General features: G+C 38.5%; 1 protein-coding gene across 2 annotated transcripts; it reads left to right on the forward strand.

Moving 5' to 3' along the window:
- Positions 1–529: 529 nt before the first annotated feature.
- LOC140122084 (uncharacterized) lies at positions 530–24,591 on the forward strand. 2 transcript variants are annotated; one of them, XM_072142505.1, is made up of 13 exons: positions 531–1,549; positions 4,734–4,943; positions 5,995–6,219; positions 7,641–7,850; positions 8,002–8,250; positions 12,275–12,508; positions 13,572–13,781; positions 16,333–16,551; positions 17,815–18,021; positions 19,433–19,678; positions 21,507–21,764; positions 23,850–23,929; positions 24,380–24,591. In XM_072142505.1, the coding sequence occupies exons 1-13, from the start codon at positions 1,231–1,233 to the stop codon at positions 24,440–24,442; spliced, it is 2,730 nt and encodes a 909-aa protein (XP_071998606.1). In that variant the 5' UTR covers positions 531–1,230; the 3' UTR covers positions 24,443–24,591. The 2 variants fall into 2 exon arrangements, with proteins under 2 accessions (XP_071998607.1, XP_071998606.1); XM_072142506.1 differs by lacking the exon at positions 8,002–8,250 and having other exon boundaries at positions 530–1,549.

Consider the following 24,591-nt stretch of genomic DNA (forward strand, 5'->3'; position numbering starts at 1 on the left):
TAATTGGATGGTTACTCGGACACAGTATTGAATGACTAAAAATCCATAACTTTTTTAACCGGTTAGGGAACAGGTTAGTTGGCAACCAGATGCATATGGTCTTTAATTGGCCCTAACTTTTTACATTTTTGGAGCTAGTGACTTTGCATAATTGCATGACTACTGAATTCTTATTTTATAATTTTTTGGGGTCTGAATTTCTACTGTCAAAAAATTTGAAAATTAAAAAAAAAATGTAAAAAAATGTTTAAATTTAAAATGTAAAAATTTTACCTTTTTTTTATAACTGTAATATATAATTACCCTAGAACAAACATTATAGTAGTGTTTGGCATTTTATGGTAAAAATTTTGATATCATATGTTTATTTTAGGGTAACTGGGTGTCGTACAGGGTGATATAGGAGTATATTTTTTATGTATTTTTTATTTATTCATTTTCCCCCTATCTTTTATCTTTTGGTTTTAATGTATGTCCCTCAAAGGTCAGAATAGACCTTAAGGTACTTCATTTTTTAATTTTCTATTTTTTTTTTCATTTATCTATTGTACTGGAACTGGGGTTACTCTGCAGCCACAAGTTATAGGTGAAAACAGGCACAGAAACAGTGACAATTGACACTGTTTAGGCTGTGCCTGGTCTGGTCAGACCCCACAGCAGTCATTCAGTTTCAGCAGTCATGTATTTTATAATGGGACCACCCGAATGCAGGTCTTTTAGAGCTATAGAAGACAGAAGTGCTAAGTACTGCTTCAGTCTTCTAAGTACTTCTATAGTCTCTAAGTTCTTCTGCAGCTGCCTGCACTGGGTGACCCTACATTCAGCTACCCAATAGCTTCAGCAGCTGTCTGGAGCCTGTGTTGCAAAAATACTATGGCAAGGGTTTTAGGGACCCAGACCTCTCACCGTAAAAATACTAACTTTCCATTTTTTTATGTGTACAGTGACTTTGCAGTGTCAACATGGGAAGACAGAGAGATTTTGAAGACTGAAATTCTGAGAAATATACTGTTGATTAATGTACACTTTTTGCAATATTTGTACAATAATAAAAGTCATTTAAAACATTTTTGTGTGTGTTTTTTTTCTTCTTCATTCCTGTAATCCAACATGTACACTTGTCCATAAAGCTTTCCTCAACACCAATTTTTGGCTTTTTATTTACTTTACTGCTTGATATAACATTAGTTATTAATAGTTTCATATTTTTCGTTCTTGCAATCACCTGTAATGTATGTGTATTTGTTAGTATATCTAATGCAATATTTTAATAATTTTCTATGTATTGAAACCAAAACAGGTGAGACACCGGTGTCATCTAGCACCACGTCAGTGCCTCCTTCACAGTCTGATACAACAACTGAATATACATCAAGCTCAGACATTTCTTGGATTTCCAGCACACACATGACATCACAAGTGTCTACAACATCTGAAGACAGTACTACAAGCACCACAGACAGCACTTATCTGACAACACCACAAAATCTCACAGCAGCTTCTCAGTCCATACAAAGTACAAGTTTAAATGCTACTACAGGATTGCTAGGTAAGTCTTCGTGATTCAAAGAAGTTTTCTTAATTATTTAGTAAGTCCAAACTAATGTTTCAGATATTACAAATATTACACAGTAACTAAACATTCATATTGTTGGCACTGATGCAACCTTTCCCTGCCAGTAATGTATAAATGCATGAGAGAGGAGGAAGGAAGGGATCCCCTGGTGCAACTGCTGGCCAAGGCAGAACTCATGCAAGTATCTGTGCTGCACTCTGCCCCGGCCAGTGTAACACAAGAGAGGAGGTGAAGCGGAAATAGGCTGCATCTAGACTAGATCCCCCACCTCCACCAGCCTTGAATGCAAGCTGAATAGAGCAATTTAATAGGATGGGGAGCCTCAAAGGCCCACGTCAGACTCATCAGACTCGCAGTCTTCATAGAATTCCCTCCTAAACCTCAAAATGCACAAGGTTATGGAATTCTGGGCCACCCCAGCCAGGTGGTGCATACATTTCTGGGATTGGAATAGTGGGGTGAATGCGCATCGGGGTCTCAGACTATTCTGAGGACCTTGTGTGAGAAGATACACAGAACCCCCAAGTGCCTGTGAATATAGTTACACAGAGGACTGGTCTTAACCTGTTGGCCAGAAACTCTCTGCCTCTAATTAAAAAAAACAAAAAAACGTCAGGTATCAGAGTCAGGTGTCAAAAGTCAGGTATCAGAGTCAAGTATCAGAGTCAGGTATCAGAGTCAGGTATCAGAGTCAGGTATCAGAGTCAGGTATCAGAGTCAGGTATAAGAGTCAGGTATAAGAGTCAGGTATAAGAGTCAGGTATAAGAGTCAGGTATAAGAGTCAGGTGTCAGAGTCAGGTGTCAGAGTCAGGTGTCAGAGTCAGGTGTCAGAGTTAGGTGTCAGTAAAATCAGTAAAGGAAGAAAGTCCAATTAAAACAAAATGGAGTTGCAATTTAGAATTTAAATTTTTTTGGAAAATACATGAACTCAACCAAAAAAATTACGCATTCACAAAGGATTATTACCTATGTCAATACCCCATCTGTGTGTGAGCATACGACAGGGCAGTAAAGGTAAGAGTGCCATTATGCATTTGCAGAGCAGATTTGCATTGTCAAAAATCTTTGGAAAATTCAGATTTTAAAAATGTTCTGATTTTCTGCTTGTCTGCTTTATGTTTGCATAATTTTGTGCTTAACTACTTTATGTTGTCATGATTTGTTAAGTATCCACTAATTTTTCTTTTAGGATGTTATAAGGCGTATACCTTTAGGAGCGATTTTTCACATTTTCACAAAACCTATATTTTAAGGGACCTACTCAGTTGAAATGTCTTTGAGAGGCCTACATATCAGAAAAATCATAAATCCCCCTAATTTAGAAACCAAACCTTTCAATGTACGGTATGTAAAACCACTTTTAGGGAGCTTGTTAACCCTAAAAGTGTTTCACTGGGGATAAAAACAAAATGGAGTTGCAATTTAGACTTTGTAATTTTTGGAAAATACATAAACCAAAAAAATTACACATACACAAAGGATTAATACCCCATCTGTGTATGAGCATACAACAGGGCACTGGAGGTAAGGAGTGCCATTATGCATTTGGAGAGCAGATTTGCATTGTGAAATATGGATATATGGGAGCTTATTTTTTTTGCCCAATTAAAAATGATACTTTCCAATAATTTATGTGGGTTTTTTTATTGTTTGCTTTGGCCACTTTGAGGGGCATTGCTGCTTACTACCTGCTTGCTAATTTGCATTTTTTTTGCTGTGCTGCGCCTGTTGTGCCTTCACTTTGTGAAGTGTCGTCACAATATTTTTCTTTTACAACACCCCATTTCGGGTTTTTTGGCAAACAATTTGGCTGCAACTTTCAAATCCCAACACTTTTCCTGCACATTTAGTTTCCTCGACACTGCTTTTGGCACAATTTTTAGTGAACACTTAGATTTGGTCTATGGAGTTCTATTTCGGGTTCCAATTCATTAAGCCCTTATGCCACAATCTAACATCCCCGTGAAAATTATAGCACAATTTGTGCACCAAAAACACTTACCCTGCACCAATATTGATAAATACCCCACTTTGTATTTTCATAAATGTAATACTTGTTTATCAGGAAAGGTGTGTTAGGGGACTCCAGAATTGTATTTCTTTTATTAAAATAACATTTTCTTCAGTTTTTTAAACATTTGCATTCTTTACATAGTTGGACTAGAACAAGCAATCGCCTGATCGCTTGTTCTATCCAATACACTTCAATACTGATAAATACCTACACATGCTCTGAGTTAGACCATTCTTCCTGCATCTGTCCTGCTGGAAACAGTATCCAGAAGGCACTAGTACCTGTAATATATAGCTGACACCACTGTGTATGGCTTGTCAGTCACTGCTGTACCACACAATGTAATAGTAGTAGGTGTTTTAACTGTTGTTCCATAAAAGCCTCATTGTAGTGATGCGTTTCAACAGAAAAAAATTAAAACATGATGATTTTACCAATATTTATAATGAAATAAAATTTGTGAATTCCATGCTGCTGCATTCTGAAAGCCACTTACATAACTGTTAGGGATTTTTATCAGATGAGTTGTAGTTGTTATCTGTTTGATATCACAGGACATGTAATTTTAATGACTTTTCATGGGAGTTAAGATAACCAAAGAACAGTTTTTTGTTTCTTTATGGTATTTACTGTGCAAGACAATAAGCTTTTAAAATTATATATTTTTGGAGACTTGTGTAGTTTCACAGATAATAAATGGTATAGTTATTGATGTTTTTACATGATTAAAACAAATTTCCATTACTGAGTATTCTATGAAGAAAAGTTTTTTTTTCGATTTTTTTTTCTTAGAAATATAGTTTAGCTTTTAAACATTATTGTCATTCTCTTTGTATAAAAGAAAGGTAAGATAACTGTTCCTCCTAGCGGCATATCCACAATTCCTTCAAGAACTGAAGCCAGATGTGTAAAAAGTCAGTAGTGGGCCCCAGTGTGAACTTAGGATCATGTTCCCCCCATATTTCTAAACCCATACTACTGGCCCCCATTGCTCATATTATACTTCAGAATACCCATATACAATATATATGCTACATAAAAATATGCACATTATTGTATTATTGTTATATGAATGTAATTGAGCTTTTAAGGATTATTGTCACTGTCATTTTCTCATTTTCCTTGTATCAAAACCCAAATAGATGAGACGACAGTTCCTTCTAGCACCACGCCTTTAATTACTTCACAATCAAATACACCAGGTGAAGCCCCACCCACCACAAACTCCTCATTGAATACGAGCTCACAGGCATCAGAACAACCGACTACAAGTACCACATACATCACTGATCTCACAACAACTTCTCAGTCCATACAAAGTACAAGTTTAAATGCTACTACAGGATTGATAGGTAAGTTTTAGTGATTCATAGAAGTTTTCTTAATTATTTTTAAGACCAGTGTAATGTTTCAGAAAATACAAATATTATGTATGTATTATGTTGTCAGTAATGTATTCATGGATGAACATAGCTCTCAAATGTCCTGGATTCGACAGGACAGTTCCGGTCTTTGGTCGCTGTCCCACCGTCCCGAGCGGTTGGTAGAATGTCTTGGGCTGCCCCTCACTGCCCCAGTTTTTCCCACCTCAGGCTCTCATCTGCTGGCTAGGTCTGGCTGTGATTTCTCCCCCTGCATTGATTATGCCCCTAACTGAAGCTAAAGCTAAAGAAACCAAAGAAACCTTATGGAAAGCTAGCGCACAGAGATCAGAAGTCTAATAAGCAGCATTGATCCAATGGCACCACAAAATCTAACAGCAACTTCTCAGTCCATTCAAAGTACAAGTTTAAATGCTATTGCAGCATTGTTAGCTAAGACTTTATTATTCAAAGAAATTTACATATTTAATTTTAAAGGAAACCTATCATCAGGGAAGTCATTTTTACTTGAAGACAGGTTCCAATAGCCTATGGCATATTCATTTAAAAATGTTTTGGTCAGCAATATAATTAAAAGCACTGAGGCTAATGGAACCTGTCTTCATTGAGAAATTACCTCACTAATGACAGGTTCCCTTTAAGAGCAATTTTATGTTCCCGAAAAAACTTATATTAATCTTCCTACTACAATTGCCACATTGTAGTAAATTCATGCATTTGGTTAGAAATTGTAGAGCAGAGTGACCACGCATGATCATGTCGGATCAGTGCTGTTTGTGTGGCTTGTAGTCTGTTGTTCTGATGCCTATGAGCTTCTAGTATAGCTTCAGTGTGGTAGTTGATTGTATTTCGGGCTTAATTTCAAATTGCCTGACAAAATTGCTTGGAAAACAGAAACACATGACCTTAACTTTTTTGTTTTTACTTCTGATTAATTTTATTGTTCTGGAAATGTCATTAAGATTTTAAACATTTTTCTCCCTTTCATTTGCCCATTTCCTATGTATCAAAACCAATACAGGTGAGACATCTGTTCCTCCTAGCACAGTGTCAGAGCTTCCTTCACAGACAAATACAGCAACAGAAGCTCCATCTACCATAACAACCTCATGGATTTCCAGCACTCAAACACCAGATCAACTAACTACAAGTTCTACATACAGCACTGCTCTGACTACACCACTCAGTCTCACATCAGCAGCTTCATATGCACAAACTACAAATTTAACGACCATAGGATTTATAGGTAAGTCTACATTATTTTTTGGATTTTTACATTATTAATTTTACCAACTATGTTGTGTTTCAGACAAAATAAATATAATTTTTCTGTTGCATTGGAGTAAAATTATTTATTAGGTCTGTCAGTTCCTGTCCAGCAAACCATGCAACCACAACCAGGCTTGGCGCTAGCTGTCAGACTAGGTAGGTGGTTGCGAACTCACCCTGCGGCGTCCCTACGGACTAAGGCCCTGCCTAAAGCAGATAAACCCACTATCAGGAACCTAACTCACGGTCCCTGAATGACCCTACAAGATGACAGGGAAAACTTACTTCTTCTGGCAGCTGCTGGATGGTGGAGCGGACAGGTAACCGGAATACAGGAATAGACCAGTGTTCACACTGGTGGACAGAATACAAACGCAGGACTGAGACAGGGAAAGCGGAATAACACTAGGAGGTAAACGATACTATGGGACAAACAACAGATACAGGAAGACAGACGGATATACACAGGTCAGGTCAAGATACAGGTACAGGCGGGATTTACACAGGTCAGGTCAAGATCAAGCAGGTTATATACAGGTCAGGTTAAGATACAAGCAGACAAGCGGAGACAAACAAACCAGGTAAAACCAAGATGGCTGCAAAGGTACAGAATCGGATACAAAACACAGAATACCAAACAAGATAGCAAGAGCACTAGATACACAGATAAGACTAAAAATAACCAGCAGGGTCTGATGGGAGTTGGCAGGTATATAAGGCCGTTCCCGTACACGCCTCCAGCAGTACACTGGGGAAACTGTCCATCAGGCTAGTAACCCTTCTTGGCAGGACTAAAATGCAAGGATCAGGGTGTGACTCAGTTAATCCAAACACACGCTAAGCCACAGTTCACACACAAATACACGCCATCTATTCTGCCAACTGCAAATAGAGCGATGCTTAGGCATGGACGTTACAAGGTCATATAAATCTAGACATAGTGATCACACATGAATTTCCACCTTGGATTCAGGGCCTACTTTCATCACACAATATATTTATAAAAAACAAATAATGCTAGAAACATAACACAAAATGCTAGAGTGTACGAAGTAGAAGGGATAAATAAGTATTTATGTGTATACATGGAGGAGGAAGTAGGGGTCAGTGGTAAGGAAATCAAATGTGTACATTTTTAACAAGTTTGGAGGGTCATAATGGAATAAACAAAATTGTGAGTTGTTTTTGGATGAGTTGTAATTGGTTACATATCACACTATATTTCATGTTTATTACTTATGGTAGAAAAAATTCTAAAAGAAGAGCACTTCTGCCATTATATTTCCAGTTTTATGTAGCAATTGAGCAATTCCTTTTTATATTAAATGAATGTAATTGAGCTTTTAAGGTTATTCTCACTGTCATATGATCATTTTCTATGTATCAAAACCCAAACAGATGAAACGACAGTTCCTTCCAGCACCACGCCTGTAATTACTTCACAATCAAATACACCAAGTGAAGCCCCACCTACCACAGACTCCTTATGGTATACAAGCTCACAGGCATCAGAACAACTGACTTCAAGTACCACAAACATCACTGATCTCACAACAACTTCTCAGTCCATACAAAGTACAAGCTTAAATGCTACTACAGGATTAATAGGTAAGTCTTAGTGATTCATAGAAGTTTTCTTAATTATTTTTAAGTCCAGTGTAATGTTTCAGAAACTACAAATATTATAGAATAAGTAAAAATTTTGCTGGCAGTGATTTAGTGTATTTTAATAATTTTCTATGTATTGAAACCAAAACAGGTGAGACACCGGTGTCATCTAGCACCACGTCAGTGCCTCCTTCACAGTCTGATACAACAACTGAACATACATCAAGCTCAGACATTTCTTGGATTTCCAGCACACACATGACATCACAAGTGTCTACAACATCTGAAGACAGTACTACAAGCACCACAGACAGCACTTATCTGACAACACCACAAAATCTCACAGCAGCTTCTCAGTCCATACAAAGTACAAGTTTAAATGCTACTACAGGATCACTAGGTAAGTCTTCGTGATTCAAAGAAACCCCTAGATTTTTTAATTATTATTATTTTTAATCCCAGTGTAATGTTTCTAAAAACAACAAATATTACAAAATAAGTAAACATATTTCTATATAACTTCCCCTGTTAGTAATACATACATGGATGAGCATGGTTGCCAAATGTCCCTGATTTGATGCGACAGTCCCGGCTTTTGGACGCTGTCCCAAGCCCGGGCAGTTTGGAGAATGTCTCCATCCAGATAAACGAGAGCTGCAGAGCAGAAACCAGCAGTCGGGATCAGCTCCTGCTGCTTCCATAATTCTCTGCTCTGCTCTACAGCAGCAATGTGTGGCGATAGCTCCTCCCTGGGATGGCCCATGTCAGGTTTTTTCATGTTTATTAGTGTATTACACATGTCACAGCCTTGAATACAAACTGAATAGGCTAAATAAATGGAATGGAGACCCTCAAAGGTCCACTTCAGGCTCATAGGCAATAATGGGATTGCAGTAGTGGGGTTAATGAGCACCTGGGTCTTAGTCTATTCTTGGGACCTTATATGAAGAGATACACAGAACTCTCAATGTAAATATACTGTAGTTACATAGGGGACTGTTCCTAACCTGTTGGCCTATCAGGAAATAGCTGGCTCCAGTTTTTCAAATGAAAACGTCAGGTGTCAGAGTCAGTAAAGGAAGAAACAGTAGCACTCCGTTGTAGTCTAATTAATCAAGTGTTCTCTTTATTCAGGAAAACATGCAATGTTTCAACATTTGGTCTTTGTCTATCATGCTTCATTTAATGGACTATAGCAGAGGCTTCTGCTTCTTCCTTTAACATCTCTGCCTTGATCCATGAAACTTGGATATTCCTGCTGCGGAAGATGTAAGCAGGCACAGATTGGGCAAATCATGATGCTGTTCCACACCATGTTTTCAGATGTCAGCTATCAGATACAGAAGACAAGTTGCTTAAATATACAATTATATGATCTATGACTCTAACTTCTGACAATGTACTAACATGGACACTGTAGTCTTTCTTGCTCTGCTTACTGCTGACATCGATGTACAGTACACATCCTCTCCACGGACCTCCCACAATCTTGCAGAGCCTCTACACTGTTTATAAATACAGTGTATAGATTTCTGATAGCAACCACAGCTAGAGCATGGAATAAATACTTATATACACTCACCGGCCACTTTATTAGGTACACCATGCTAGTAACGGGTTGGACCCCCTTTTGCCTTCAGAACTGCCTCAATTCTTCGTAGCATAGATTCAACAAGGTGCTGGAAGCATTCCTCAGAGATTTTGGTCCATATTGACATGATGGCATCACACAGTTGCCGCAGATTTGTCGGCTGCACATCCATGATGCGAATCTCCCGTTCCACCACATCCCAAAGATGCTCTATTAGATTGAGATCTGGTGACTGTGGAGGCCATTTGAGTACAGTGACCTCATTGTCATGTTCAAGAAACCAGTCGGAGTTGATTCCAGCTTTATGACATGGCGCATTATCCTGCTGAAAGTAGCCATCAGATGTTGGGTACATTGTGGTCATAAAGGGATGGACATGGTTAGCAACAATACTCAGGTAGGCTGTGGCGTTTCAACGATGCTCAATTGGTACCATGGGGCCCAAAGAGTGCCAAGAAAATATTCCCCACACCATGACACCACCACCACCAGCCTGAACCGTTGATACAAGGCAGGATGGATCCATGCTTTCATGTTGTTGACGCCAAATTCTGACCCTACCATCCGAATGTTGCAGCAGAAATCGAGACTCATCAGACCAGGCAACGTTTTTCCAATCTTCTACTGTCCAATTTCTTGTGCAAATTGTAGCCTCAGTTTCCTGTTCTTAGCTGAAAGGAGTGGCACCCGGTGTGGTCTTCTGCTGCTGTAGCCCATCTACCTCAAAGTTTGACGTACTGTGCATTCAGATATGCTCTTCTGCCTACCTTGTTTGTAACGGGTGGCGATTTGAGTCACTGTTGCCTTTCTATCAGCTCGAACCAGTCTGCCCATTCTCCTCTGACCTCTGGCATCAACAAGCCATTTCCGCCCACAGAACTGCCGCTCACTGGATGTTTTTTCTTTTTCGGACCATTCTCTGTAAACCCTAGAGATGGTTGTGCGTGAAAATTCCTGTAGATCAGCAGTTTCTGAAATACTCAGACCAGCCCTTCTGGCACCAACAACCATGCCACGTTCAAAGGCACTCAAATCACCTTTCTTCCCCATACTGATGCTCGGTTTGAACTGCAGGAGATTGTCTTGGCCATGTCTACATGTTGCCGCCATGTGATTGGCTGATTAGAAATTAAGTGTTAACAAGCAGTTGGACAGGTGTACCTAATAAAGTGGCCGGTGAGTGTATATACGCCATATATTCGTTCCCATAGAGGGCAATGGGCGCACGGCGATGTGTGGGAACGGTATGGTCCCACACACATGCAGCACTGTACCGTCCCGTAGCCGGGAGAAAGATAGGATATGTCCTATCTTTCTCTGGAATATGGCGCTGTGCACCATACACTGGTGCTGACTTGTGGCCGCCGTGCTACAGTACAGTGGGACACGTCGTGTGAATGTAGCCTAAAATAATCACCCTCATCCAAAAAGCCGTGCATTATGCTGCAGCTCCCTACCTCTCTTCTCTCATCACAGTCTATTGCCCAACCTGTGCTCATTGATCTGCAAGTGACATTAGATTAATCTCTACCTTAATTTGAACCTCTAATACACATCTCCAGGAATTTTTCAAAGCTGCAACAATTCTCTGGAATTCTCTGTCCCAGACTCTCAAACTAATACCCACCCTCCAAAGCTTCAAAAGGGCTCTTAAAACCCTAAAACTCTTTAGGCAAACCTATCACACTCGCTAACTGCATTAAATTGCTCTCTCTCATTACTAATCCATCCTGTGTCCTCTTCCCATTTATTAGCATGAGATAGCCAAGCTACAGGCTTACATCAACTTTGAACTTTGTATATAAGATGGTGGCAGATAGCTGATTCAAGCAGAAACTTTTTTTTATTTATTAAATTATTTTATTTGGTTCTCTATAAAGAATGGCTGGACCATTGTCCAAGCTTTTAAACCTCTTGTGTTAAACCCTCATCCTCATAGACCATAAGCTCACTCCTATTGTTCCATGTGACTGTTTGTACTCTGTAATGTATAGTATTTTATCTGCATACGTGCCCTATGATTCGTGAAATGTTATAGAATATTATGGTGCTATATAAATAAAGATTATTATTATTTTTATTACCCCTTTAACGCCGAGACCCTGTTTTTATATTTTTCAAAATGGCAAAAATGTGGTATTTTTGACATCGGGCGCTATTTTCAGTTATGGCATTAAACGCCTAGAAAAACAGTTATAATATATAATATTTGATAGATCAGACAATTTCAGATGCGGTGATACCCAACATGTTTATGATTAAGAGTTCTAGGGAAAGGGAGGTGATTTTAATGTTTCAGTTTTTTAATATAATTTTTACTTTTTTACATTTTTCACTATTTTTCAGACCCCCCTAGGATAATTTAACCCTAAGTTGTCTGATTGCACCCCCTGTGATTGTGATCATTACGCCTTTGATTAAAACTATACCCTCCAGAGAAACCTTATGGAAAACCAGCTCACAGAGATCAGAACAACAAACTACAAGTCACTCTTAGATTAATCTTCCTACTATGTATGTCACATAGTAGTAAATTCATGCATTTGGTTAGAAATTGTAGAGCAGAGTGACCATGCATGATCATGTCCAATCAGGGTTATTTGTAGGGCTTCTAGTTTGTTGTGCTGATGCCTGTGAGCTGGTATTCTGTAAGAGTATAGTTTCAGTGTTGTATTTGATTGTATTCTGAGCTTCATTTTAAAATGCCTCATTATTTCAAAAATAAAATATTACACAGCTTGTAATCACTTTTTTGTTTTTACTTGGGATTTGTTTTAGTGTTCTGGGAATGTCAATTTCTCACATCAATTTGCTCATTTACTATGTATCAAAGCCAATACAGGTGAGACATCCGTCCCTCCTAGCACAGTGTCAGAGCTTCCTTCACAGCAAAGTACAGCAACAGAAGCTATACCCACCACAACAACCTCATGGATTTCCAGCACTCAAACACCAGATCAACCAACTACAAGTTCTACATACAGCACTGCTCTGACTACACCAGTCAATCTCACATCAGCAGCTCCATATACACAAACTACAAATTTAACGACCATAGGATTTATAGGTAAGTCTACATTATTTTTTGGATTTTTACATAGTTCATTTTAGTAACTATGTGTTTCAGATAAAAACAAATGTAATTGTTTTGTTACATTTAATGAAGTCATTCATTAGGTTATGTACTTCTAGACCAGTGGTGGCGAACCTATGGCACGGGTGCCAGAGGTGGCACTCAGAGCCCTTTCTTTGGGCACTCAGGCCATCACCCCAGGACAGAGTTCACCAAACAAGACCAAATATATCAAGTCTTCCTGCAATCCTAGGCAACTTAAGAGATGCTGCTCTTAGCATTATTTTACATTGACACTCCATTGACTGTTTGGAACTGCTTGAAAAGTAAGAAGGTGTTGATAGAACTGCAGTATCTTTGTAGGTCATCCTGCTACAGCCACCATTCTTCCTATACAGTGAGACCCCGGAGAGAAGCTACAATAATAGTGTGAATTTGCCCACCTTCTTTCAACTGTATTGGTGGCCTCGGCGGCCGATACAATTGAAAGAGGTGGAAGAACGGGTAGCAATAAGTTACTGCTTAAAATGGCACGTTGGCACTTCATGGTAAATAAGTGGATTTTGGTTGTAGTTTGGGCACTCGGTCTCTAAAAGGTTCGCCATCATTGTTCTAGACCATAGTGATCACACATGAATTTCCACCTTGGATTCAGGGCCTATTTTTAACACACAATATATTTATTAAAAAAAACAAAGAAATAAAATAGACATGCTAGAGTGTAAGAAGTAAAAGGGTTAAATAAGTATTTATCTGTATATATGAGGAGGAAGCAGGGGCCAGTGGTAAGAAAACCAAACATGTACATTTTTAACAAGTTTGGGGGGGTCATAATGGAATAATCATAAATTCTGAGATTATTTATTGGGATTTCAACCTTTCAACAGAACAAAATTGATAATCAACAGTTTTTTCACAGCTAAACATTTATTGCAATCAAGCATTTTATAATGAAAAGGGTTTATTGCCCTTTTAAATTGTAATATGAATGTATTTGAGCTTTTATGGATTATTTCACTGTTATTTGGTCATTTTCTTTTCATCAAAACCCAAACAGATGAGACAACCGTTCCTTCTAGCACCATGCCTGTAATTACTTCACAATCAAATACACCAACTGAAGCTTCATCCACCACAGACTCCTTATGGAATACGAGCTCACAGGCATCAGAACAACCGACTACAAGTACCACAAACATCACTGATCTCACAACAACTTCTCAGTCCATACAAAGTACAAGCTTAAATACTACTACAGGATTCACAGGTAAGTTTTAATGATTCATAAAAGTTTTCTTAATTATTTTTAAGTCCAGTTTAATGTTTCAGAAAATACAAATATTATAGAGAAAGTAAACATTTATATTGCTGGCAGTGATGCACTCTGCCCCTGTCAGTAATGTATACGTGGATGAGCATAACTCTCAAATTTCCTTGATTCGACGGGACATTCCTGGTCTTTGGGCGCTGTCCCACCGTCTTGAGCGGTTGGGAGAATATCCTGGGCTACCGCTCACTGCTCCGGTTGTCCCAGCTCCTGGTATCCATCCCAATACACTAGACCAGGAGTAGGGATCAGCTCTTGCTGCCTCTATAAGTCTCTGCTGTACTCTACAGCAGCAATGTGTACAGACAGCTGTTCTCCAAGCTGGCCACGTCCCCCTCCTTCCTCATCTCCATGAGAGGACAGGTGGCCACTATTTAAGATGGATCGAAGACAGGAGGTCACTATATGAGAGGGATGGAGGACAGGATACCACTTTATGAGGGGGATGGAGGACAGGGGTCCTTTATATAAGGGGCAAAAATTACAGGAGGACACTAGACCCATATTATGCTAATTTTTTTGGGTGGGACAAGGAGCAGGATGATTAGCATGATTTCTAACAAAAGGTGGGGGCTTGACGAGTGTTCTCTTTATTCAGGTAAATATGCTTTGTCTAGAATGCTTGACGTACTGGACTACAGCAGAGGCTGCTGTTTCTTCCTTTACCGTCTTTTCCTTGATCCATGAAACTTGGATCTTCCTGCTGAGGGCACTCACTACCATGATGTCAGCAGGCGCAGATTGGGCAAATCTGGATGTTGTCCCACAAAATGTTTTTCAGATGTCAGCTATCAGATACAGAAGTCAAGTTGCTTAAATATGCAATTATGTGATCTTTGACTGTGACTTCTGACAATGTACTAACATGGACACTGTACTCTCTGTTGCTCTGCTTGCTGCTGACATCGATGTAAAGTACACATCCTTTCCACAGACCACCCACCATCTAGCAGAGCCTCTACACTCTTTATAAATACAGTATATGGATTTCAAGCAACAGAAGTTAGAGCATAGAATAAATATGTTCCATAACTGTAATTCACCCTATAATAAAACACATCCACGTTGCCATTGAAGCCACTTCACACATTTTATACCAAGACCAATTTTTCAAATCCGACAAAACAATAGCAGATCTGGTTTCCAGTGCCATCTTTATGCTGATGAGAACCAATTGTATACGTCTGCATGTAACATCACCCCTGCCTTACTTCAGATTACTATCTCTAACATCATGTCCTCTCTCTTCTAATATTTCTAAGACTGAACTTCTAGTATTTTCACCATCTACTAACTGACCAAATCGTGACCTCTTCATCTCAGTTTATGTAATCACTATTACACTGAGGCCGCTGTTTTTGGGGTTGTGCTGAACTCCGACCTCTCCTTTGCACTGCATATCTCCTGCCCGCTCTTGCCGCATGCATCTGAGCAACATCTCCAGAATACACACCCTTTTCTTACAATTGAAACATCTAAAATGCTACTTATTTCTCTGATTCACTCTCAACTAGACTACTGTTACTTCCTAATTGGTCTTCAACTCACTAAACTCTCTCCTCTCCAATCTACTCTTAATGCAGCAATCATACTTGTCTTTCAGACTAAATGCTACATGGATGGCCCCATGCACTGGTTGCCTGTCTCCCTCTGAATACAGTTTAAAATAATCCCCACAATCAAAAATCTCATTCCCATCTTCAGGACTTTTCCAAAACTGTACCAATTCTCTGGAATGCCCTTCCTCAGACTATAAGACTAACACCAAATCTCCAAATTTCACACATGTTCTTAAAACCCATCTCTTAAGGCTAACCTATGACACTCGCTAACTGTTTAAAATGTCATCTCTCTCTTTACTAGCCCAACCTAGTAACATAGCCCAATTTACATAGTTAATATTAAAGGGAATTTGTCATTAGGGATGTCATTTTTTATCTGAAGACAGGTTCCAATAGCCTATGGCATGTTCTTTCCAAAATTGCCTTTGTCATATATGAATAAATATAGAGCTTTTTTAGGCTACTGGAACCTGTTTTAAGTTAAAAATGACCTCTCTGATGACAGGTTTCCTTTAAGAGCAAGTTTATGTTTCAGAAAATACTTATATTTGTCTTCCTACTATACATAGCATATGAATTTACTACATTGGTTAGAAATTGTAGAACAGGGTGATCACACATAACCATGCCTGTGAGCTTGGTCTGTAAGGATAAAGCTTCAGTGTGGTATTTGATTGTATTCCGGGCTTCATTTCAAAATTATTTCAAAAATAAAATAATTACACAATACCTTGTAATAATTTCAAAATGCTTCACAAAATTGTTTAACAAATAAAATAATTACACCATAGCTTCTAAGTAGGGAAGTTTTCAAATAAGTGACCTTCTCTTATTTTGTTTGTACTTGGGATTTGTTTCACTGCTTGTAAATGTCATTGAGATTTTCTCACTTTAATTTGGTCGTTTACTATGTATCAAAACCAATACAGGTGAGACATCTGCTCCTCCTAGCACAGTGTCAGAGCTTCCTTCACAGACAAGTACAGCAACAGAAGCTCCATCTACCATAACAACCTCATGGATTTCCAGCACTCAGACACCAGATCAACCAACTACAAGTTCTACATACAGCACTGCTCTGACTACACCACTCACATCAGCAGCTCCATATACACAAACTACAAATTTAACGACCACAGGATTTATAGGTAAGTCTCCATTATTTTCTGGATTTTTACATTATTAATTTTACCAACTATGTTGTGTTTCAGACAATGTAATATAATTCTAGACCATAGTGATCACACATGAATTTCCACCTTGGATTTAGGGCCTACTTTCATCACACAATATATTTATAAAAAACTAAGAAATAAAAAAGACATGCTACAGTGTAAGAATTTTTAAATAAGTATTTATGTGTATACATGGAGGAAGATAGCAGGGGCCAGTAGTAAGGAATGTGGTGAGCTTGGGGGGGGGGGGGGTGTCATAATAAAATAAACGTAAATTCTGAGATTAATTATTGGGATTTAAACCATTCAACAAAAGAAGATTGATAAACAACAGTTGTATTTTATGAGTTGTAGTTCTAATTGGTACCATATCACAACATATTTCATGTTCTTTACTTTTTATGGGAGTAAAGTTTATAAAACATTATGTCGAAATTGAGATTTATTTAAAAACAATCCCTTCACTAAGTACAATCAGACCCCGGGTTACATACAAGATAGGGACTGTAGGTTTGTTCTTAAGTTGAATTTGTATGTAAGTCGTAACTGTATATTCTATCATTGTAATCCCAGCCAGAACTTTTCTGGTGACAATTGGATTTTAAAAATGTTGGGTTGTCATAAGAATCAATATTAACACTAAAGCTTCATTACAGACACATTTGATAACTGTTATAGCTCATCATTGTAGCCTAGGACTAAAGTACAATAAATTACCAATATCCAGATGTCCACAAGTACACTACAAGTACCACAAACATCACTGATCTCACAACAACTTCTCAGTCCATACAAAGTACACGTCTGAATGCAACTACAGGATTGTTAGGTAAGTCTTAGTGATTCAAAGAGGCTCATAGAATTGATTTCCTGGTCACATATTGTAAACCAGAGTGATCATACATGATTATCCATCGTGCATTCTGTGCTTCCTTTCAAAATACCTCACAAAATGATAGTTAAAAAAATAAAATAATGACAGAATAGCTTGTTAGAAAGGAAATACTCAAATAAGTGTCACAGTGTCTCTCTCTTTACATTTTTTTTTTAGAAATATAAAATTGAGTTGTTTAGTATAATACATTTGATTCTTCCCAGAATAAATCATTGCATATTGTAAAATGGTTTGTTTCTTGTACCTTTGATTTTTTTTTCATTGTTTTAGAAATTTTATCAAGATTTTAACATGTTTTTATTTGTAACTTGGTTATTTTCTATTTATAAAAACTAAAACAGATGAGACAACATGGCTTCCTAGCACAGAGAGTACACAAAGTGAAGTTATACCCAGCACAACAACCTCAGGGATTATCAGCTCACAGACATCAGAAAAACCTACTACAAGTTCTACATACAGCACTTTGCTGACCAAACCAATAAATCTCACATCAACTTCACAATCTATACAAACTACAAGTTTAACAACAACCATAGGATTTATAGGTAAGTTTACATGATTAATGAAATTTTATATGGTTCATTTTAAAAACTATGTTATGTTTCTTACGTTCATTTTTTGTATTATGTATGTTGCATTTTAATTTTTTTTTTTGGTCAGATATTGTAGACCAGATTAATTACACATGATTTTCTATGTTGGATTCAGGGTTTTCATTTCATCACACATATTCATGAAAACAATGCTAGATTGCTAGAGTGCTAGACATGCTAGAGTGTAAGAAGGGGACAGGACAAATAGGTGTTTCTGTGTCTTCCAACTTTAACCCCTAATGCACACCACAACATTATTGTATGTTGTAGTGTGTTATTGGCTTTATGGAGAGAGTACACAGGCTGCCAACACCAAACCTGGCAGTTAACCTGTTCGACTATGGCACCTAACAATGCTGGCATTGCAGTATATAGTTTGAGCCATCAGACCCCCTAGGCATAATGTACCCTAGGGGGGACTGAAATAAAAGTAAAAAAATTGTAAACGTTTATTATCCCCCTTTCCCTAAAACACATTTAAATTATAGACAAAATTCAGATTCACACAGGCATGTCCATTGTGTGTCCATGTGTGACAACAGGTCAGTTTTGTTTCTTTTTTGCTTCTGTTTTGTTTGCAATAAAGTTGCAAAATTGGTTGTTCTGTTTCTTTTTGACAACCAGGACTTTTGCTTTCGCACTATTTTTTTTTACTAAACTCAGTAAATGTGACTATTAAGTAATAAAAAAAATTGCATAAAAAAAGATGAATAAAGTGAGTCTGGCTTGGACTATCAAATGAGTAAATTTCCCATTCCTCAAAAATTTGCCACTTTTTAAATTTAGCATACTGGGCCAAAAAATAAGATTGATCTAATCCATAGACTTTTATTGTCTTCCATAACAAACAAACATGAAAAAGTAGGACAAGCACAAATTTTTTTTAGATCAGTCGAAACAACAGAAGTGTGAAAAAGCATATAGAGAAGAATGTCTTGGTAAGACTTCAGTAAAAATCACTGAATCATGGATGTGAAAAACAAACACGTGAGAACAGTTGGTAATACCGGCTCAGCTCAACTTGTGCCTCTGAATGGGCCACCGGTAACCATAGGCATTGTAGGCTGCAGAGGCAATATCATGTGGCAGCCTATAACTGACCTCAGCCGAATACCTTTTGAGGTCACTTCTGGGCTGCAGTGGTCATGTGACATTGTCACTACATAACCTCTTCAGTAGCTGAATATTAACAAAGACCAGCAGTAATGAGGGGCTAATCAGGGAAAAAGAGTGGGGAGAGAGAGATAAGCAAACTGAAGGCAATGTACAGTGATTTTGGCCAAAGGCTAACTTTTTTGTTTAGTTGGAATGTAGTTTTACAGTGCTATGGAGTGTGCCATATAATATGTGTTTTCTGTACAAGGAGAAATAAAGAACCTCGCTGTGTTCAACATCACCACAACTTCCGTATCTTTGAGGTGGGAAAAAACTAATGGAAGTGATAGCTCTTATCTAATCCTGATCGTGGAAAAGCCATCATTCAGTAGAATTGTTACTTCACCGTCCGATACTGTTGGAGGTCTGGAGCCTGGGCATTATTATACCTTTGTCACCTGTGTTATTGTTGGTAATGTGAAAGGAAACAACAGTTCTATATCTACATATACAAGTAAGTATCCAAATAGAATGTATTTTCCTGTACAAGAAGCAAAAAGGTGTTTAATTTTCTCTTTGGTTCATGCTTGTGTATGCCAAGCCACATCCCTGCCAGGGTCAGTCATGTTCCACAAAACACCTCCTGTAGACATGTAGTGCACAAGGATGAAAAGTTGCAATTTCAATAGGTTGGGCAAAAATTATGACTTAAAGGGTATCTACCACCAGGATGAATGACTGTATGCAAATGAGCCTGGGCTCCAAGCTCCATAGGTGTTTGCATATAGTTTTTCATCCTGGTGGTAGACGTTCTTTAACGAAAACTGATGATCAGTGCAACATTGGCTCTATTGAGCTTCCAAAGGTTACTGTTTGTGCAGCTGGCTAGAATGGTAGGGGATTGTGGCTGAACATGTTTTCCTAACTCTCAAAGGTGACACTTACTTTGCTTACATGCTTCTTGTAACGTTTATCTAGGGAGAATAGTAGCTTCTCACAGATCTTCACAATCTAGTTTCACTGCTATACATCACAGAATAAGGAAAACCACATGCTACAATCCCATGCTTATTCCCAGTACATACATCACCACCTGCACTTTATTCGTATACACTTTCATACCAAATTATTCAAAACTATGGACCTATTGCCACGGCAGGGATTAAGTGACCACTTTATTGCATACATACGTCCGCTCTGGGCGGCGCAAGATTACCCATATCCGGACAACTAACGTGATTATAAAACGTCACTTTTATTCATGTAATTATTTAAAAATAGTAGTAGTGCAACTACTGATTGCTCAGTCTGAGAAAGGAAATATTAAAATCACAGGTGCCTCAGGTTAGGATGCAGTGTAAGAGAACCACTAGTGTTTGTGGTATACTGAAGCTGTAGCTATGGGCCCTTAGTCCATGGATTAGTGAGTCAGGGCTGCAGGGTATAAGACTTGGTAATTGTCTGGTAGTATGTATTCCCAGGCAAATAGGTATATGATACAGTATATCGCGTCCGAGCGCTAAGACCAGAGTCAAGGGGTCTATGCAGGCAGAGTGACTTAGTGGTATACCCGAGAGATAATGCAAGGGGTTATTATCATCTAAACCCGATGCGTTGGGTACTGTGATCAGAGATCAGACACGATCCCAGTTGTGCACAGTCCCTATCCAATGTGTGATGTAGAGGGTTATTAGTATCTAAACCCAATGCATAGGGCCCTGTGATCAGAGATCAGAACACGATCTCGATTGTGCACAGTCCCTGTCACTCTGTTCCTAGTATAGATGGATATGCACTTGTTACTGTGTGAGAGATCACCCCTGTGCTCACTAAAAACTTCTGATCCGGCCTAGCTCACGGCTGACTGTATCACCTAGAGGTGTAACGATCTCTTAGCCAGCCCTATCGTGCCGCACCATTCAGGAGGTAATACAGCTATCAGATAGTAACAAAGTAACCCTTGGCACACTGCTTATTAAAAGAACACTACACAAGGTTCTTTTAAGGCACCTGTGATTTTAATATTTCCTTTCTCAGACTGAGCAATCAGTAGTTGCACTACTACTATTTTTAAATAATTACATGAATAAAAGTGACGTTTTATAATCACGTTAGTTGTCCGGATATGGGTAATCTTGCACTTTCATACCAGACTCTCAATAAGAACAGTAAACTACTTCTTATTCACTAAGCCCCTATTGTTGCCACTATGGACAAAAAAGATTCAGCTCCTAGTTGACCCTTGCTGTAAAGGGAGGAAAATCTAACCTAGCATTTTTGGTATATTAAATATTTTCATTTTTTTACTGCACACTCATATTAATGTACCATTATATTTACAGAACCAGAAAGTGTAACAAATCTAAGAGTCAGTAATATCAGTGGGAACTCCTTTGATCTAAGTTGGAACGCACCAGCGGGATATAAAAGCTTCTATATAATAAATGTCACAGGAGATCTATCCTTTACTAAGACCACAGTCTATGAATCCATCACCGTTGGAAAAGTGAATGCAGGAAGCACTTATTTGGTTAAAGTGTCTGCTGTAGCTGAAGACAATCTCACCCAGGGAAATACCAGGGAGATCTTAGTACAGACCAGTGAGTATAACAAAATAATCCTACAAACACCAATACCAATAGTTTTTTAATGGTGACTAAACTTTCAAGAAAATTTTCAATTGTGGTTATAGCAATATGGTAAAAATGTCATGTTTTCATATGTTATACATTGTATCTTGACAGCTGTATATTGTACCTCATTGTTTGATCATAATATTTTCAGGTGTAGACACACTGGAACTATAAGGTGCAAATATCAAACAAAAATATATTAAAAAAATAATGGAGAGCACCAAATACTAATTAATACAGTAGGGAAGCAATGGAAATTTTATAATAAACCTGGGGTGGGCTACATACTAGTTGATTGAGTGGAAGAACAAAAGCACTACAGTACATACAAGAATTTGGGTGGCACCCCCATATATACAATAAATATTAAAATTCATTTGTGGGTAGATGAATTATTAGGAATTAGTAGTAGTACTAATTAGTAGCATAAGTAATTTGGTAAGGCACCGTATATATACTATAAATAATTGAAGACACTGTGTAAATTGGAATTAAATCGGTGATAAGGATATGTGTACATGAAAATAGCTTGTTGTGTCTTTCCATCCTGCTTTTTACAAAGTAAACGCCATATACTGCATCCACCTGCTAGTATATGTCTATGTATATGCTCAGCGTATATACTAGGAGCTTTCCCGCCATATACACTGAGCGTGGGTAAAAGAGGCGAGGTGTGAACCTATACTATTATTTAAGCACTGGCCCATCTAATCAATGTATCATAGCCCAGTGTTTTGGTCAAAGTTTCTAAAATCTTAACGATCATTGTTTGTAGGAAGCTGACAGAAAATCACATTAGGCACTGTGCATTATTTCAAATCACATGGTCTTGTTCCGCTAGCAATAATGGACTAGCCGGGCAAAAGCATACATATACAAACAGGACATGTTATATGTGATATGCTGTGGCACCTTAAAGGAAACCTACCACTTTAAAATGACCCTTCTGACCCACAAATACCTTAAGCTAGCTCAGGATGAGCTGATGCCGGACCATATTTTCAATTAAACCAGAAACCGCTGTATTTGTACAAAAATTATTTTCTTGTAAAATCTCCCTTCGGCGCTTCTGTGAGCATCATACAGCGCGCACCCCGGACCCTGCTCCGCGTTCACGCTCGCGTCAGCGCCGCTCCCGTCGCTAATTTTGCTGTGCCCGAGAGCTCGGTGACGTCACCGAGCTCTCGGGCACACTAGCACATGTGCACCACCTCCTCCCGGCGCGTCGCGGCCGGATCCCATTGCGCATGCGCGAAGTCCCGAAGCCTCGTAGTATCGCGAGGCTTCGGAGAGAAGACCGTGGGGGTGAACGCACATAGTTAAAAAAACTATGTTCGCTGCTCCCACCAACGAAAGGGGGGGTTCCCTCCACTACCACCAATGAAAATTAAAGTTTTAATGCACTTCAAGCCCCCTGACACCAATGTTTTAATGTGCCTGTGTAAATATATATATATTTACACAGGCACATTAAAACATTCTTCTCTCTTAAGACGGTCTTCTCTCCGAAGCCTCGCGATACTACGAGGCTTCGGGACTTTGCACATGCGCAATGGGATCCGGCCGCGACGCGCCGGGAGGAGGTGGTGCGCATGCGCCCGAGAGCTCGGTGACGTCATCGGCTCTCGGGCACAGCAAAATTAGCGACGGGAGCGGCGCTGACGCGAGAGTGATCGCGGAGCAGTGTCCGGGGTGCGCGCTGTATGACGCTCACAGAAGCGTCGAAGGGAGATTTTACTACCACAAGAAAATCATTTTTGTACAAATACAACGGTTTCTGGTTTAATTGAAAATATGGTCCGGCATCAGCTCATCCTGAGCTAGCTTAAGGTATTTGTGGGTCAGAAGGGTCATTTTAAAGTGGTAGGTTTCCTTTAATTTCCCTGCTTGGATTATTAATGTTTTGTTGTATTATATTGTTTGTGCTGAAATAGATGTATGTGCATTGTCTGTTAGAGGTATATGTGTGAATGTTTGTATATATCTCCGACAGATGCATCAAGCAGATTGCTATGTGTATACTGACATATTATTACACCATGTTTTTTACAGACAAGGCAAGTTTATTTATGTCCGTGAAGTACTCATCACTGCTGACTAAATCAGAAAGTGAACAGCTATTAATATTACAGGTAATATTTTAAGAGAATATCAATAACCAAACTAAACATGACAATGCCTATAGGCCAACAAACATGAGAGACATCTACAACTAGAGAATCTACAACTAGAGACAGCTAGATTAAGTAAAGTATTAAACAGTGCATAAGATACTCGTATATTATTCTTCGCAAACTCCAATCCTCACCTCCAATCTACCACAGGTGATAGGTGCCAGTAAGAAAGCACCATCAGAATTAGGTACATGACTAGAAGAGTCAAGCTATGATTTGTCCGGTCAAACGAAGCCTAGTCCAGTAAAAAAAAAAAAAGATATTCAAAGGAAAGTGCAACAAAGGCATAAAAAACCCCATAAGCTTTTTTACACAGTACTCACCAAATAATAATGAAAAATTCCTAAAATAAAAAAAAAAATCTTAAAATATTCCAGTATATTAATACAAATATATTCTTCTCTCCAGATTAACAAATTTATAGAAACTTCGTTTCCAAATAAAAACGTAACCGCTATTTTGAAACTGTGAAAATGTGAAGAGCTGAAGCATGAAGAGACGTTTCTAATAAGGATGAATAATGTGATGATGTAGTCATACTACAAAATAAACATAACATAAAATGGTCATAATGTGCAAAACAGCAATAGTCTGATTCTCAACAGAGCTGAAAAATTAAA

The sequence above is a fragment of the Engystomops pustulosus genome, chromosome 3 (assembly GCF_040894005.1).
Source record: "Engystomops pustulosus chromosome 3, aEngPut4.maternal, whole genome shotgun sequence".
In the NCBI taxonomy this organism is placed as follows: Eukaryota; Metazoa; Chordata; class Amphibia; order Anura; family Leptodactylidae; genus Engystomops; species Engystomops pustulosus.